The 13863-nt window shown below is 41.9% G+C and overlaps 1 protein-coding gene across 1 annotated transcript in view; it reads right to left on the bottom strand.

The window, feature by feature from the left end:
• LOC126101004 (flexible cuticle protein 12-like) overlaps positions 1-2911 on the bottom strand; it is a 34737-nt gene extending 31826 nt beyond the window's left edge. Inside the window, exon 1 of the mRNA XM_049911670.1 lies at positions 2796-2911. Within this exon, the coding sequence (XP_049767627.1) occupies positions 2796-2810 (15 nt within the window). The 5' untranslated portion in view covers positions 2811-2911. The remainder of the gene's footprint in view (positions 1-2795) is intronic.
• Between the last annotated feature and the right edge of the window lie 10952 nt (positions 2912-13863).

The following is a 13863-nucleotide window of genomic DNA, read 5'->3' as shown; positions in this document are numbered from 1 at the left end:
TTTCCTTGATAAGAATAAAGTCTGATTGTAAGGAAATAGTGGAAGATATGCTACAATCATTTAAACAATTAAGATGCAAATCGCTCTAAAACTACGTTTTCTAATGTCACACTTAGGCAATTTTCAAGAATATTTGGCTGATACATCAGAGGAATATAGTTCTGTCAGGATCTAAAAACTCTGGAACATTGCTATCAAGGTCGTTGGGGACTAAATATGATGTCCGACTGCTGGTGCATCACACATGAAGGATAAGTGACACACAAATGAAAGGATGTTAAGCGTTCATTCATAGTCAGAGGTAAACAGAAGTAAGTATTCACCATAATATTCGCTTATTCTAGTTCAGTATTCATTTTTTAACCATTTAACTTTTCCATTTCGCATTTATAGTACTGTAATTGCTTTCCGATTACAATGGGTACAGATATGAACGATGACGTTGGTGATGATGATGATGATGATGATGGTGCAAAAACCTGACGTGCTGTAGAGAAAAATGTTTTTGATACGTTATCAGCAGAGTCGATTTCGTCAGAAAAATTCGAAATTTGTCGACCAGTGTTATTAGTAACTCATATTTCCCTCCAGGTACGCCTGCACTCTGCTTCGCCAGTGACTCGTAAGGCCAACTGCGAAAGGGTAGATATAACTTTGTAAAAAACCCCGAGTGGCTTTTTGTGACATACATTGTGGAGAGAGTGAGAAATCGTTTGCCCGCTTTTCAGTTTGCTGACCTATGAAGTAGGAAAGTGCATGACCACAATCTGGTGAACTACCTTCCCTCACGCTTCTACCCTCCAAACCCTCGCCCCATCCCTCTCTCACACTGGTACATCCTGGAGCACAGTTTATTCTTTAATAAGGTTCTATTTCACTCAGATGTGATACATCCATTTAATGTTTGCTCTTAACAAATTTTATTTAACGATAAAATTTAATTTAATATCATTAAGACTCTATTTTTGATAATCTACAGCCGGCCGATGTGGTCGACCGGTTCTAGGCGCTTCAGTCCGGAACCGCGCTGCTGCTACGGTCGCAGGTTCGAATCCTGCCTCGGGCATGGATGTGTGTGATGTCGTTAGGTTAGTTAGGTTGACGGAGTTCTAAGTCTGTGGGGCTGATGACGTCAGATGTTGAGTCCCATAGTGCTTAGAGCCATTTGAACAATTTTTGATAATCTACAATTTTACTATCCCCTCCGATGCGGAAACTACTAGTCGAGAACAAATGAGCAAGGTCCTTTTATGTAGGGAATTCAATACAGTTTAATTTTGTACTGTGAAACATATTCGTTAGAATCACGGTTTTCAATTTATTCAAGAAAACACAAGAAAGTTACCCTTAAACGCACCCCTCTCCCACCCCCTTCCACTCAAAATACACTCATTACAACTTTTAATGTGTTGTTCACGACAGACCATCCTACCATTGTGCGTAACTTTTCGACTACACGTTTTCTCCAAATTTCCCTTTGTTGAGGGGACTGCTGCTTTTGAGTGTAGCGTGACTTTCTCATGCTTCATCATTTTTACGTTGTGCCTGGTTTCTGTCTCTAATGACATCGTCGGTAAAACACTGCGGTCTGCAACGATATGTATATTAGACAATGGCGTCATGTCCGCAAGCTACGTAATTCTTGGCGTACCTTCACTGCAGTTGTGTAACATCAAAAGCCACAGTGATGACATTATACGCATTCCGCTGTGTATTTATGCCCTCACTGAAACTGTACATATTCACATCGATGACTATTAAGGAAAGGACGTACGGCAACACAGTCATTTCTGTTTTGGGAAATGTGATTGTAGGTATTTTTATGTGTTAACGTATAATGTTACCCGCAAATGTTAAACTTTTCGATTAATAGTGCCCTGTTTGAGACACTTTTGACGTTACTGGTCATATTGTCTGGTAAGTTTTATAGCTTCTTAAGCAACTTGTTCTTCAATAGTTTTTACTTTCGTTAATTTACAAACATAGGAGCATTTTAAAGATGTATCGCCTTGATAGTGGTGGCCATCTCCCTTGTATCATAGGAAAATTTAAAAAAAAATGGCTCATGGAAATGGTAGCCAGTCGACGTTCTGGATCAGTATATAGGAATTTAGCAAGGGTCGGAAACTTTGCTTAACGATATCCAGAAGGGAATCAGAGGAGAGATACGTTTTATATACCCTGATTAAATATGTTTAATGCTATTTTGTCTAAAACTGACATGGTGAGACCGTAGCTGTGTACAATTAATGTAGGTTAATTCTTCCAAAGAAGAAGACAGCAACCAGCCACTGTTTTGCTGTTTTCTTAAATATGTTTATATACATAACCTAACTAATGATGACACTAAGAGCTTACACTAAGACAGAGAGTTTGTTAAAAGACACGACAAAAGACTTTATATGATACTTATTGTAACTGTGACAACCACCGATCAGACACATCAAGTTACTTCACGATCATTTTTATTCGACTATAGGCCTTAGTTCTGCTATATTTCAGTTATAGGTAAGCAGATGGAGTTAAATGTCACGTTACAAAATTTTTATTCTTCACTCGAGGTCACGAGCTGATGTCACGCAACAGCATTTTATTCTTCACTCGGGACGAGTGGCCTTGACCTTGTGCGACCTTAAGAGAGTGTGTGTGTGTGTGTGTGTGTGTGTGTGTGTGTGTGTGTGTGTGTGAGAGAGAGAGAGAGAGAGAGAGAGAGAGAGTGCAAAGAAAGAGAGGGAATCATGTAGATGGGAAATTCGCGAGCTTGACAGTTAAGGTGAATTAACAGCCGGACTTACCGTGCTTGGGCCCATCTCCGCGGCTGTCGAGCGTGTGGAGGCGTCCAGGCAAGTGTTGTCTGCTGCGGAGCTCGCCAAGTTATATTGTGCTGGCGGCCCTGCAGGCGGAACCCCACTCCCCGCTGATTTGACGGCTCATCCGTATACGCAGTGGTATTTGCTGCGTCGCTGCGGCTGTAGTCCAGTCAGTGCCAGAGATGCATTTTACGCGTCCTGATCAAGGATTGCGCTTTCTCAATAGCTGCACTTTAAAAACAGTGACACTTTGGAACCAAACTATCCACGAAGCAAGATACGTATAGACCGTTTTGATCTAAGACAATAATGAGTATTATTTCGTGTTATGTCGTTTAACATCGCGGTTGTATAGATTACTACAATTATAGAATTCAAAATGTATGTTTACTGAAGTTATTATAAATGAATTAAGTGAGTAGGAAAGCACACGAGCGCCAGATACTCACTCACACACACACACACACACACACACACACACACACACTTGCGCGCACGCACTTTGCACTGATCCATACGTACTGTGCAAGGTCACATATACGGTTAAATTCACGTAACTAATCTCTTAAAAAGTTCCACTTGGCTATCAAAAAGTTATTATGTTACAATATATTAAGTAGTTTCCAACCTAGTTCAGTCTGCAGAAGATTTCTCCCTGACATTCAATGACCAGTGGTAACTACACCCATTGTGTGTTTGGTAGCTATGCTTTTGAATAGTGCGTCAGTTGTCCTAACATTTTTTGCTACCTTGTATGCTAAAAACCCTCATGTAAAGTGTTGCTTTCCCTTCCTATCGGTAGTACGGCTGTACCAGGACTAGGTCACTATCAAATGGTTCAAATGGCTCTGAGCACTATGCGACTTAACTTCTAAGGTCATCAGTCGCCTAGAACTTAGAACTAATTAAACCTAACTAACCTAAGGACATCACACACATCCATGCCCGAGGCAGGATTCGAACCTGCGACCGTAGCGGTCGCTCGGCTCCAGACTGTAGCGCCTAGAACCGCACGGCCACTCCGGCCGGCTAGGTCACTATCCTCTGGCTCCGAGGGTACAACTTCCTCCAGAAAGTGTCCTGCATTGTCGTCCATTGGGGTCTCTGAGACACATTTCAACATACACAGACTAAGCATACGTAATTTGCATTGAGACATATCTTTTCAAGTTTCAAATTCCCGGACCAATCTAATGTTTACTTCAGGTTTGCAAATGGCCAGAGTGTGAATCCTCTTCTAAGCATTCCAAACTGTAAATCCTCTTGTCACTGCTTCATTTCTCTGGGTTTTGTAAGTGAGCACTGAAATATGCAAGGCCACAAAGATATAAACCGTTCATCTCGAGTAAGAGAGTAATGTTTAATAGCACTTTACAGGAGAGAAAATGAGATTTTACTATGTGCCATCAGGGGAGACGATTACTTCACAGTGTGCAACAACAGAGGAAAGACCCCATCTGTGATCTCACCTTAAGAAACATCAAATCATTTCCTTGGAGTAGTTTGGGGAAACTAGGGAAAACTCAAAGCGTACACAGAGATTAGCGTCTCACTCTTCTCAATTACGAGTTCAATACCTTAAAAGCACTTATTGTCTAGCACGTTCAACAATTTTATTACACTTGGTAAGACATAAACATTGTCAGTCAAAGATAAAGGTCAGGTCCATAGGCAATCTGAGACTTCCTGCCCGATAAGCAGACAGTGTGCATGTGCTGAAAATGGAATGTATCACAGCTGGAATATACCAAGTTACTCACAGTGGTGCATCTCCTCAGTGACGTAGGAAATCATGTGTAAAGAAAGAAAAGGTGTCAGTATTGTAAGGACCACATTCTTCCACCGGTGCGGTAGTCAACAGATACGTCTCTGCTGTTTTTTTCCCACGTATCTCTAACTTATTATTCAATAATTTCTAACGTTCGCCGGCCTTTGTGGCCGAGCGGTTCTAGGCACTTCAGTCTGGAACCGCACGACGGCTACGGTCGCAGGTTCGAATCCTGCCTCGGGCATGGATGTGTTTGATGTCCTTAGGTTAGTTAGGTTTAAGTAGTTTTAAGTTCTATGGAACTGATGACCTCAGATGTTAAGTGCCATAGGGCTCAGAGCCATATCAACCATTCTAACGTTTGTTTTCCCAATTAAACATGATCTTTCAACAGGACATCAATATGACAGCTTCAGTGCACAGGAGAACGGTGCATGGCAGTGTCCCGTCCTCTACATCTACAAGCTCCTACTGGGCACACTGGACTCGCATTCGGGAGGACGACGGTTCAATTCCGTCTCCGGCCATCCTGATTTAGGTTTTCCGTGATTTCCCTAAATCGCTTCAGGCAAATGCCGGGATGGCTCCTTTGAAAGGGCACGGCCGATTTCCTTCCCCATCCTTCCCTAACCCGAGCTTGCGCTCCGTCTCTAATGACCTCGTTGTCGACGGGACGTTAAACACTACATCTCCTCCTCCTCCTCCTACTGGGTAGGCGGAGCAATTAATAGTATGTAGGCGAGCTATGGATTAGCGAAGCTCAAATCTTCGCGGGGCCACCGCGATCGGAGTTTACCTTGGTTCCCCCGTTCCAGTTTAGATGAAAGCTATGAGGGTTTCTCAAACGGGATATAAATAGATATTCTCACCTGTCCTAGCAACAGAGTAAATGATCTGTTACTGATGACCACAAGAGACTGTAAAGTTTAAACTCATTTTTTGTACTGCTGCGCTTGGTCTTCATATCCAATTGTTTTCAAGTGTTCTCGAACGGGTCTTTGTCGTCTCGATTTTACAACTTTATACTCAATTCGTACCATGTGATGCAGTTCTGTTTTGAAAACGTGGAAATATCGATTGCACTTCTTCAAAATCCTCTATAGTTGTTCAATGTTTTCCCATCTCAATCCACTTTTACGTGCGCAAAGTTATTCGAATCTCGCTTGCTTGTCGGCCATGAAGTAAACTGGCAAAAATTTACAAGATTCGTTTGGTAACGGCAATGATAGTCCAAAACACAGAACTGAACTGATATACTTCTCTGCTCATGAAAGTAGCGCCAAAATTATGTCATCTGAAATCATGCATTGTACGCTTTCATATTTTCTAGAAAATGTTCTCATTCCTAGGTTTCTACAGTCATGTAATAAAATAATTCTGATGAAGGCACTTTCAATGGTGCTAAATAAATTTTTCCGCTTATGAAACACATTCCTGGTGTCTACTGAATTTCCAAACACAGCAAAACTAATACGCTCGATCCATGTGGCCAATGACAACGTGGGACGTGGTGGTGTTTGATATTCACTTTACTGGCACCATAATTGAATGCATCATTTGGCAAGCTATAATCTCTACTTCTTCTGTTTTGCTCTTCTAGTACATAAATGTTTTATTCGTACGTATAGAATCGTTGTCTTTCAAGAACTTCACTCATTGCAACTCTGCTTGGTTCATTTCGCAATCTTGTTTCCTCAAATGTCTGCTTACTATCTTACTCGATCCTCTTCTCTAATTTCGCCTCATTGTTCGTCTGTTAAATTTCCTCTCAGTTTATTCATTCTCTTGCACTGAGCAGCTACACGTAGCTCTCGCAGTCCATCTGTTCAATTTCATCGCTGTTCTTTTTGTTTCCTTCCTAAACATGCACCACTGGCAAGATTGTCCTTCTCTTTTACGTTTCGGTGTTGTGTTAAATGTTAGTATTACCTAAAGCACTAAAATTCCACTTATAGAAATGTTCACCACCTTCGACAGTTCGCTTTCATTAAAATATATTTCACTCTCTGTCTCTTTCACTTTTCCTCTACCCTCTCTGATTCATTTCAAACTGTATACTGACACAGGCGTCTCTCATTCGCCTATTTACACCATTCAGAGTTGCAACGTAACCCGCAACCAGATAATGGGACATCCGAGGGTAAATTTCGAACATCCAGAAACATTTTAGAATGTTCTCTTCTGATATGAAAAATTGTAGAAGATTCTAGAACATTACTGAACCTTATGGAAGATTATATAAAATGCTGTAACATTCTGGAACATTCTAGAATCTTCTGAAACATTCTAAACATTTTGAACATACTCCAACATTGTAAAAGGAACAATATAAAAGGAACTGAATGGCCAGTCTCGATCACTTCTGAACTCTATTCCCAGCTGCTTCAGCGACTTATCATAAGGAAACAGAAAAAAAAATCTAGTAAACATAGGACCTAACACGCATGTCTGAAGAGCTGTGAGCATTTTTCATCTTTTTTACTGTGATGGAATTTCAATGCTCTCCGTATTTTGGGAGGAGGTAGTATGGTCAAAAACAAGGGAAAATGTGCTGTAAAAATATACACTACAATGCGTATCCCTGAAAACGGAGCCCGGTACCAGCTGCAGATTGCCTATCTAACTACTTCCAGGGCAATGAAATATTGATTTGCAGTATCTGGCGTAATCTTTAACCGCATTTAAAAATTTTCAGTGTTGTTGTAATCTACTCATTGAGATGTATAATGTAATGTTAAAAGTTTAACACAATAAAGCAAAATTTTAAACTTCATTCCAAACCTTTTCTCGCTGACATATACCACAATTTGATGAAAAAATAAAAGTTGTATCGTTTTCTATATTTTTACTGTTCATGCAGTGAAACGGCGGCATCAGACATGAGGTTTCATTTACTACTTCTTTATCATTATTTGTATTCGGAACACATTTTCCAGACAGTATGCACATACACCACTGAATGTACCTCCAAAATTATATCACTGCGCAACGGGCGGTTGAAGGGATATGACGTCATAAACATTGAGATACGTGAAGAACTACTTTTTGCTTAAAACGGAGCGTAAATTAAACAGACTGTATTCATCCAGCGTTTCATAGTGAGAGCGGTTAGAGACTTACAAAAAACTTCAAGCATAATTTCAAAGGTCCTATGCTTTTTCTCTCTTTACATCAACTCACTTGTAATCACATGAGAGTTAGATTCTTTAAAGAATTACTACGCTGTAACATGCGTACCTTAAGAGCTATAAGCACTTGTGTTTCATGGTGGCGAAGTTGAACAAGTCTTCATACATCTTAAGATATGCATTTTAGAGCCCATGCTTACTAGACATTTTTTCCTTGGTTTGGTACACACTACCAAATCTGAAAGTTTCTCGGTGGATTTCTGGTTCACGCTGTGTACAGTGTGTAAAGGATAACTGTTTAGAACTTACGATAATGGGGAAGACAAAGTCGAGGCGAACTGTTTGATATAGAGCACTTGTAGTCCATCAGGTCGGGAAACTATCAGAAACTGGCCTACAGAAACTACCTTATGTTGCAGCGCTCGCGCGGTGCTTGAGATTTTGTACTGGGATACCCTTTCCCTTGAACCCGCTGTTTTCGATTTATTCAAGAAAAATGTACGCACGTGACTTTGAAACGCACCGATACTCATCCCCCTCCCCTCGCGTACCGGATTTTTAGTATGTTGTTCATGGAACTCCCGCCTACCACAGTATAAAAATTAGCGATTACACTAATTATTTTCTGTATTCGACCCTTCTTGTTCCAAATTTTCAGGATTATTATTATACCATCTGCTTAGAAGTACACTTACAAATTGCGTAGATCTTACCTCACAATTTTGTGAATTCTACAGCATACACTTAACCATTAAATCATTCTGTTTGTCTGAATTTTTTGTTGCGAATCTATTGTGTTTCTGCTGGTTAAAGTGAGATAGAACTGTAAACGTAAATAGTTTATGCAGAACGTTTGTACAAGTCGTTCTTATCCCCATAACCTCATGTGAAAATTTAAATTATTATTGTTAACGGAATAGCGACTAAGCCGGAGGCGTAATAGGCCATATAACGAAGGCTAAAAAATGTCGAATGTGAAAAATAATCCGTATAATCGGAGTATTTTGTATAGTTGAAGGAGGGAATGCTACGAACAACATACTAAGTATCCCGACAGATGAGGGAACAAGGACGGGGTGAGTGTCAAATGGTTCAAATGGCTCTGTGCACTATGCGACTTAACTTCTGAGGTCATCAGTCGCCTAGAACTTAGAACTACTTAAACCTAACTAACCTAAGGACATCACACACATCCATGCCCGAGGCAGGATTCGAACCTGCGACCGTAGCGGTCGCTCGGCTCCAGGCTGCAGCGCCTAGAACTGCACGGCCACAGCGGCCGGCGGGGTGGGTATCGTTGTGTGGGTACGTTTGAAGGCCATTGTTGTACGTTTCTCTTGAATAACTCGAAAACAACGGCCTGTAGTAAAAACATATCCCAGTACAAAATTAAACCACATTAAATTTGCTATAAGGATGCTATTCACTTTTTCCCAAGGACGAATATTTTTCAGGCAGAGAGGAGGAAAATACTGAATGTCTCTCTCATCTCGTAGGCGCTATAACTTAGATGTTTGTTGTAGACCAATTTGTTGTAGTTTCCCAATGAGTCAGCCAACAATAGGTGGCCGAGACACAAGCAGCAACAGTGAAGTATCCAATATTGTGACTTTTACGAGTTCCTAACCAGGAGCGAATTTTATAATATCATCTGTGTGCTTTATAGTTTAGTTCCTTGAGTTCCTGCGTGTTAATTTAATATTTAATAACCACATTTCTCACGTTTTGGATTGCGTAGAAAAGTAATCCGATTTTGTGACATGTTAAAAGTTCATAATCAGGGGCGAATTATTTACTTTCACCAGAGTGTTTCGTAGGTACGTTTTTGAATCTCTACTTCTTAATCTAATTTATTAGACACAGTTCCTTCGTTTTCATCAGGGTCTACAGTAGAGTTGCACAGCACTTTCCGATAGTCCGTTGATCTGCATAGTTTAGTTTCCCATGGTCTTTAGTATGGACAAGGACTGCGCTTGGTGTGTGCGGATGCGAGTCAGTTGGTGACACTTTGCTCTCAGCTTCAGGCTGTGATGGCTTCGGTTACACAGCTTGAGGCTGCAGCGGATGGGCAACCATGTTGTGGGCCGGCCGTGGGGATCCAACGGACGTCTAGCACTTCCGAGTCTTCCGGTCGGTACTCCCCCGTGGCCAACCCAGTTACTGCTCGCACTGAAGTTGCCCCCTCACCTGTGATCGAGTGGGAGGTCGCCGGCGTAACACGCGGCGAAAGACTTCCCAGGCGGCCGCACATAAGGCCTCCGGGCAGTGTGTCTGGCAACCAGGTTACAGGTGCTGTGTAGGGCTGACACTGTCGCTGAGCCAGATGCTGTCGCTTGTTTCAGAGGAAAACTCTCGGCCTGGAAGATCCGGACAATCACAGAGGGTAGGGTTATTGATACTTGGGAGCTCCAACGTTAGGCGTGTTATAGGGCCCATTAGGGACATAATGGCCAAGACAGGAAAGAAAACCAATGTGCACTCCGTGTGCATTCCGGGTGGAGTCATTCTAGATGTGGAACAGGTCCTCCCGGATGAAGACCACAGAGTGCAACCAACTGGAGGTAGTTGCTCACGTCGGTACCAATGATGTGTGTCACTTCGGGTCAGAAGGGATTCTCTCTGGTTTCGGGCGTTTAACAGAAGTGGTAAAGGCTGCCAGTCTTGCTTGCAAGGTGAAAGCAAAGATGACTATTTGCAACATAGCCGACAGGACCGATTCCGGACCTCTGGCACAGGGCTGAGTGGAGGTTCTGAATCAGAGGCTCAGACGGTTCTGCAACCGTGTAGACTGCAGATTCCTCGACTTGCGCCGAACAGTGGTTGGGTTTTGGGTCCCACTGAATATGTCAGGTGTCCACTATGCGCACAATCAGAGCAAAATGCCTCGGACCTTTGGAGGTGACGGAGTCCCACCTCTAACTGACAAACCAGGGACTCCTAAGATACGACTTGGCAAACAAATGGTAATGAGATGGGGAGCTATTAATATCAACGGGGGCTACTCTGGGAAGAAGGTAGAGCTGGAAGAGGCTGCAAGTAAGATGGGGCTCGACGTTTTAGCTGTTAGTGACATTCGGGTAAGGGGTGAAAAAGAAGAGGAAGTGGGAGAATACAAGGTCTACCTGTCAGGAGTCAAAGCAGGAATAGCACAATGGGGTGTAGGGCTTCACATCAGGAAAGAAATGGAACCCAGCGTAGTTGCAATAAGGTATGTAAACGAACGACTGATATGGATAGATTTGACAGTGACTAGCAAGAAAATTAGGATTGTGTCAGTATATTCGCATTGTGAAGGGACAGATCAAGATAAGATGGATAGTTTTTATGAGGCACTCAGTGATGTAGTTGTTAGAGTAAAGGACAAGGACAGTGTTCTGCTCACGGGTGATTTTAACGCCAGGATTGGAAATCGAACAGAAGGGTATGAAAAGGTTATGGGTAAATCTGGAGAGGATATGGGGGCCAACAGGAACGGGAAACAACTCTTGGATTTCTGTGCCAGTATGGGCTTAGTAATTACAAACTCCTTTTTTAAACATAAGAACATTCACCGGTATACTTGGGAAGGGGAACCAGATCTGTCATTGACTATATAATAACAGATCAGGAATTCAGGAAGGCTGTGAGGGACACACGTGTATTCAGGGGATTCTTTGATGACACTGATCATTATTTAATCTGCAGTGAAATTGGGATTGTAAGGGCGAAAGTGCAGGAGGTCAGGTCCATATGTAGGAGGATAAGAGTGGAGAAACTTCAGGATAAGGAAATCAGGCACAAGTACATAACAGCGATCTCAGAAAGGTACCAGTTAGTTGAATGTAGTCAATTACAGTCATTGGAAAAGTAATGGACAAGGTACAGGGACACAGTACTAGAAGTGGCTAAAAAATGTCTTGGAACAGTAGTGTGTAAAAGCAGGATGAAGCAAACAGCTTGGTGGAATGATACAGTCAAGGCAGCCTGTAAAAGGAAAAAGAAGGCGTATCAAAAATGACTACATACCAGAACCCAGGTAGACTGAGAAAGTTATGTTGAAGAAAGAAACAAAGCCAAACAGATAATTGCAGCATCCAAGAAGAAATCGTGGGAAGACTTTGGAAACAGGTTGGAGACTATGGGTCAAGCTGCTGGAAAACCATTCTGGGGTGTAATTAGCAGTCTTCGAAAGGGAGGTAAGAAGGAAATGACAAGTATTTTGGACAGGTCAGGAAAACTGCTGGTGAATCCTGTGGATCCCTTGGGCAGATGGAGGGAATATTTTGAAGAGTTGCTCAATGCAGGTGAAAATGCGATCAGTAATGTTTCAGATTTCGAGGTAGAATGGGATAGGAATGATGATGGAAATAGGATCACATTTGAGGAAGTGCAAAAAATGGTCAAGAGATTGCAGTGCAATAAAGCGGCTGGGGTGGATGAAATTAAGTCGGAACTCATCAAATACAGTGGAATGTCAGGTCTTAAATGGCTACACAGGTTAACTGAAATGGCCTGGGAGTCGGGACAGGTTCTTTCAGACTGGACAAAAGCAGTAATCACACCAATCTTTAAACATGGAAACAGAAAAGATTGTAACAACTACAGAGTTATGGGTAAAATCTTCTCAGGTATTGTTGAAAGGAAAGTGCGAGTATTAGTTGAGGACCAATTTGATGAAAATCAGTGTGGGTTTAGGCCTCTTAGAAGTTGTCAGGACCAGATCTTTAGCTTACGGCAAATAATGGAGAAGTGTTGTGAGTGGAACAGGGAATTGTATCTATGCTTTATAGATCTAGAAAAGGCATAACACCGGGATCCTAGGAGGAAGTTATTGTCTGTTCTACAAGATTATGGAATAGGAGGCAAACTTTTGCAAGCAATTAAAGGTCTTTACATGGATAGTCAGGCAGCAGTTAGAGTTGACGGTAAATTGAGTTCATGGTTCAGAGTAGTTTCAGGGGTAAGACAAGGCTGCAACATTTCTCCACTGTTGTTCATATTATGTATGGGTCATATGTTGAAAACAATAGACTGGCTGGGTGAGATTAAATTATGTGAACACAAAATAAGCAGGCTTGCATATGCGGATGACTTAGTTGTGATGGCAGATTCGATTGAAAGATTGCAAAGTAATATTTCAGAGCTAGATCAGAAATGTAAGGACTATGGTATGAAGATTAGCATCTCCAAAACGAAAGTAATGTCAGTGGGAAAGAAAAATAAACGGATTGAGTGCCAAATAGGAGGAACAAAGTTAGAACAGGTCGACGGTTTCAAGTACTTAGGATGGATATTCTCACAGGATGAAACATAGTGAAAGAATTGGAAGCGAGGTGTAGCAAAGCTAATGCAGTGAACGCTCAGCTACGATCTACTCTCTTCTGCAAGAAGGAAGTCAGTACCAACACTAAATTATCTGTGCAGCGTTCAATCTTTCGACCAACCTTGTGGTATGGGAGCGAAAGCTGGGTGGATTCAGGTTACCTTATCAGCAAGGTTGAGGTTACGGATATGAAAGTAGCTAGGATGTTTGCAGGTACTAGTAGATGGGAACAATGGCAGGAGGGTGTCCACAATGAGGAAATCAAAGAAAAACTGGGAATGAACTCTATAGATGTAGCAGTCAGGGCGAACAGGCTTAGATGGTGGGGTCATGTTACACGCATGGGAGAAGCAAGGGTACCCAAGAGACTCATGTATTCAGCAGTAGAGGGTAGGAGGAGTCGGGGCAGACCGAGGAGAAGGTACCAGGATTCGGTTAAGAATGATTTTGAAGTAATAGGTTTAACATCAGAAGAGGCACCAATGTTAGCACTGAATAGGGGATCATGTCATGGAGGAACTTTATAAGGGGGGCTATGCTCCAGACTGAACGCTGAAAGGCATAATCAGTCTTAAATGATGATGATGATGATGATGATGATGATGATGATGATGATGATGATGACTGAAAGCTGGCTAAAGCCGGGTATAAGCTCAGCCGAAATTTTTGGACCTAACAATGTTCCGAAAGTACAGGCTAAGTACGGTTGGCGGTGGCTTGTTTGTTTCTGTTAGTAGTAGTTTATGTTGTCGCGAAATTGAAGTAGATCTATATAAACTGTTAGGGAGACAATATGAGCAGCCGTCTTAGATGACGCTGTCGTATATCGACTAATAAAGTCATCAGAAGATCAAA

Source organism: Schistocerca cancellata, chromosome 9, assembly GCF_023864275.1.
Source record: "Schistocerca cancellata isolate TAMUIC-IGC-003103 chromosome 9, iqSchCanc2.1, whole genome shotgun sequence".
In the NCBI taxonomy this organism is placed as follows: domain Eukaryota; kingdom Metazoa; phylum Arthropoda; class Insecta; order Orthoptera; family Acrididae; genus Schistocerca; species Schistocerca cancellata.
The sequence above is the reverse complement of the archived record's forward strand: the minus strand, read 5'-3'. Positions and strand labels throughout refer to the sequence as shown.